This window comes from Frankliniella occidentalis, unplaced genomic scaffold (genome assembly GCF_000697945.3).
Source record: "Frankliniella occidentalis isolate FOCC.00 unplaced genomic scaffold, Focc_3.1 Scaffold5479, whole genome shotgun sequence".
In the NCBI taxonomy this organism is placed as follows: Eukaryota; Metazoa; Arthropoda; class Insecta; order Thysanoptera; family Thripidae; genus Frankliniella; species Frankliniella occidentalis.
Genome location: NW_026272519.1, coordinates 1 through 3,199, shown reverse-complemented (window position 1 = coordinate 3,199; position 3,199 = coordinate 1). Strand labels below are relative to the sequence as shown.

At 59.0% G+C, this 3,199-nt stretch overlaps 1 protein-coding gene across 1 annotated transcript; it reads right to left on the bottom strand.

The window, feature by feature from the left end:
* Positions 1-51: 51 nt before the first annotated feature.
* On the bottom strand, positions 52-1,951 carry LOC113208840 (5-hydroxytryptamine receptor-like). The gene is made up of 3 exons (XM_052277025.1): positions 1,540-1,951; positions 1,098-1,309; positions 52-974 (listed from the first exon to the last, which is right to left on the bottom strand). The coding sequence occupies exons 1-3, from the start codon at positions 1,856-1,858 to the stop codon at positions 618-620; spliced, it is 888 nt and encodes a 295-aa protein (XP_052132985.1). The 5' UTR covers positions 1,859-1,951; the 3' UTR covers positions 52-617.
* Positions 1,952-3,199: the final 1,248 nt, after the last annotated feature.

The following is a 3,199-nucleotide window of genomic DNA, read 5'->3' as shown; positions in this document are numbered from 1 at the left end:
TGTATGAACTTTATATTTAAAAAATTGCATCTGCAGTGATTTATCAACATATTTACTCTCTCTTTTAGTATGTACACAGTTTGGTTCAATGTAAGGAAAACATTTCGAAAAGACACAAAGTCACTTATTCTTATCTGAATAATTATCACCTGAAATTCGTGTTAAACACACTGTTCTTGCTTCGCCCACTCTGTTACACCACGCTCACATCACATAATTCGTCTTTCACTCCTATGAAAAAAAGTCGTCTGTCGGAGTTTAAAACCGATAATTTGGAGCTCTGGCGCCCACAAAATGTGTATACGACCTCATTTTCTGTTCCGAATCTCTGGTCTATCTGCTGAAGTGAAGGCACTCACTCGCCCACTGCACACTGAGGTCATTCTGCAGCCAGCAGCACCTCTCGCTCTGGTGCGCTAAGCTGCTGAGAGGCGGAAGCCGCCTGCGGCGTAGGCCGACCCGCAGCGCAGGGCCGCAGGGCCGCCAGTGGTGGTTGCCTATGCGGTCACCTGCGGGCGCTCCCCGGCGAGCCCTGCTGGGCGAGCCCTCTAGGGCCCCAGCGTGGAGCTCGGCGCCTCGCTGGGGGCGCTCACGCTGTGCGGGCCGGCCGGCCACTGCTAGAGCTGGCGGCCGCGCCCGCCCACCGCGAGGTGGCGGTTGTTGCGCCGGCGGAGCGTGGCGCGGCGCCCGCACAGCAGGCGCTTGAACGCGTGCCGGAACTCGGGGCTGAAGATGGTGTAGATGATGGGGTTGAGGGTCGAGTTGAAGTAGCCCAGCCAGAGGAAGAGGGACACGAGGACCTTGTTGAAGTAGCACGTGTCGCACACGGGCTGCAGGATGGCCATGATGAAGAAGGGCAGCCAGCACATGACGAAGGCGCCCGTGATGATGGCCAGCGTCTTGGCCGCCTTCCGCTCCCGCTTCGAGTCCATGGCCTCCTTCTTCCGCTTCGGGTAGTGGTGGTGCTGCGACGCCTGCAGCACAACGGCCAGATATTGGTCACTTGCACAAAACAAGGGGCGGACAGGAGTCCCGCTCACGTAGCGATAGAAAACAACAACAACAACAACAACAAAACTTGCTACACCATGCCTCACCGAGTACGGGCTACAGGACAGCTGGTCCGCCGTGGGTGGGTCGGCCTCCAGGCCGTTGGCGAAGGACGTCTTCTCCGGTGACGTGTTATTGGAGGACACGTTGGTGAAGGCGGTGGTCGTGGTGGTCGTGGTGGCCTCCGAGATGGTGGGCAGCGGCCTGCCGATCATGCCCACCACCGCCGCAGCGAGCCCGCCGCTGCCGCCCGCCGCCCCTACGCAACCAGAAAGCGGGAGGGCTCATCAGTGAGAGAAGAAGATCCAAAAGGAGAGCCCGAGCCTATACGCCCCTCGCGCCTTGTGCCGGAACCGCAACCGGAACCGCAACCGGAACCGATATGAATCCGCCCAATCACAGGGCTCTTCTTCCCTCCCCGCGAGTTCCTTCCGGTGATCTTCCCCGCCGCGCCCCGCTCCGCCCGCCCACCCCACGCAGCACACTCACCCGCCACGACGCCGCCCTGCGCCGGGTTCTTCGCCGCGGCCCCGCCGGGCACGCTCCTCCCGCCGACGCCCGGCGCCGAGGTCTGGACGCGGCGGCGGATGCGGCGCCGGGCCGCCTGGTAGATGCGCCAGTACAGGCCCAGGATGACGAGCAGCGGCAGGTAGAAGGACGAGGCCGTCGCGAAGATCTGGTACGCGATGTCCTGCGAGACCATGCACTCCTGGTCCAGCGTGACGCGCTCGTCCCAGCCGGGGTCCTTCCAGCCCAGCATGGGCGCGATGCAGACCATGAAGGCCACCAGCCACACGACCAGGATCATGAGGCCGATGCGGCGCGCCGTGCGCTGGTGGATGTAGTCGATGTTGGTCACCGCCCAGTACCTGCGGACACGAAGCGGACGCCCTCAGCTCTGCGGTTCAGACACCCAGGTCACGATCGACTAACTTACAGGCGAAGCGTTTCCTCCTATGGTTTGAGGGCGAAGACCTCATTGAACAAGTGCTCGGCCGCACACACGCCTACAGACAAGTAAATCCGTATCGAAGCGGCCACTCAGTGAAGGGTGCTCCCTCATGTGTTGCGCCAAAAACGAGGACCGTCTGCCTAACTTTACAGTTCGGATAGCATGGGATCCGGTGCTTTTCCACCCCACTAACACGAGTCGGCCTCTGCAGTGTAGAGGGCCCGCTTTGGGCTGGTGGTGCGTCCGGCCACCCTGTACAGCCCTATTTAAACAGCACCCTGAAGTCGTCGACAGCAATGCGGACCAGCCGACTGGGGTTCCCACCCCCACCGCTTTACCGGGACCGGAGTGAAGGGTGGTGGGTAAAGGGCAGAGAGGGACCTGTTAAGAAGGGTTGGTTGGTTGAAATGTGTTCGTTCGTTAAACTGTATTGTACAGGAAATAGTGGAGATCTGTTTTTGTGATGCCAGATTCACATGTTTTCTATTTGCACTATCCGACAGAATATTAGTTCATCATGAACACGAAGAACAGAGAACACCATATCAAAATAAATGATGGACTCTTTTCGACCCCTCTTCGACTTAGTCGCTGTCAATAGTAGGAACAGAAGATTTCTTTTGTACATCTGAGATTGACATATTTAGACGTTTTGATCAAGTACGGGGAACAACACATTGCCTTCCAATCACATTATTGTTGTTATTTGCTAGAAACCGAAGACCTCAGCTAGGTTCTTTACTACGTTCTCTAGGGCAGGGACTGCTCCTAATGGAGCGACATGCTGCATGATGCAGGCGGGGCGGGGCGGAGCGAGGCGACGCCACCCCTTTGTGCTGCACGACCCCCATGCCGCCCCATTCCACCGGCGCCGTGCTACACCGCTCCGTCGAGTGTATTCGAGTGCTGGCTGAATACAGTAGAATACAACATCCGCGAGCTATTAGCGACATCGCTCGCCCAGGAGAGCTCTGCCTGCCCGCCCCGCCCGGGGCTTTGCCTAGCTTCACTCAAGCGGTGCTGCTTCCCTCCCCCCCCCCTTTCCCCTCTCGGTCTGCAATTCCGTCTCGTTCCCTTTCACGCGCGGGAGAGAGGAAGGAAAAACGGGAAAGAGGACCTCCCTTGTGTGTGTGTGTGGAGGCGGGGGCGGCCCGGCCTGGGCCGCGTAATGTTTTCATCCCCGATGCGCGCCCCCCC

Bases quoted from the DNA above. Each gene is read 5' to 3' on its own strand.
- LOC113208840 (XM_052277025.1), bottom strand. From the start codon at position 1,858: ATGATCCTGGTCGTGTGGCTGGTGGCCTTCATGGTCTGCATCGCGCCC. The intron at 1,310-1,539 runs GTGAGTGTGCTG...CTGGTTGCGTAG, and splicing joins GCAGGGCGGCGTCGTGGCGG to GGGCGGCGGGCGGCAGCGGC. The intron at 975-1,097 runs GTGAGGCATGGT...GTTGTGCTGCAG, and splicing joins TGTCCTGTAGCCCGTACTCG to GCGTCGCAGCACCACCACTA.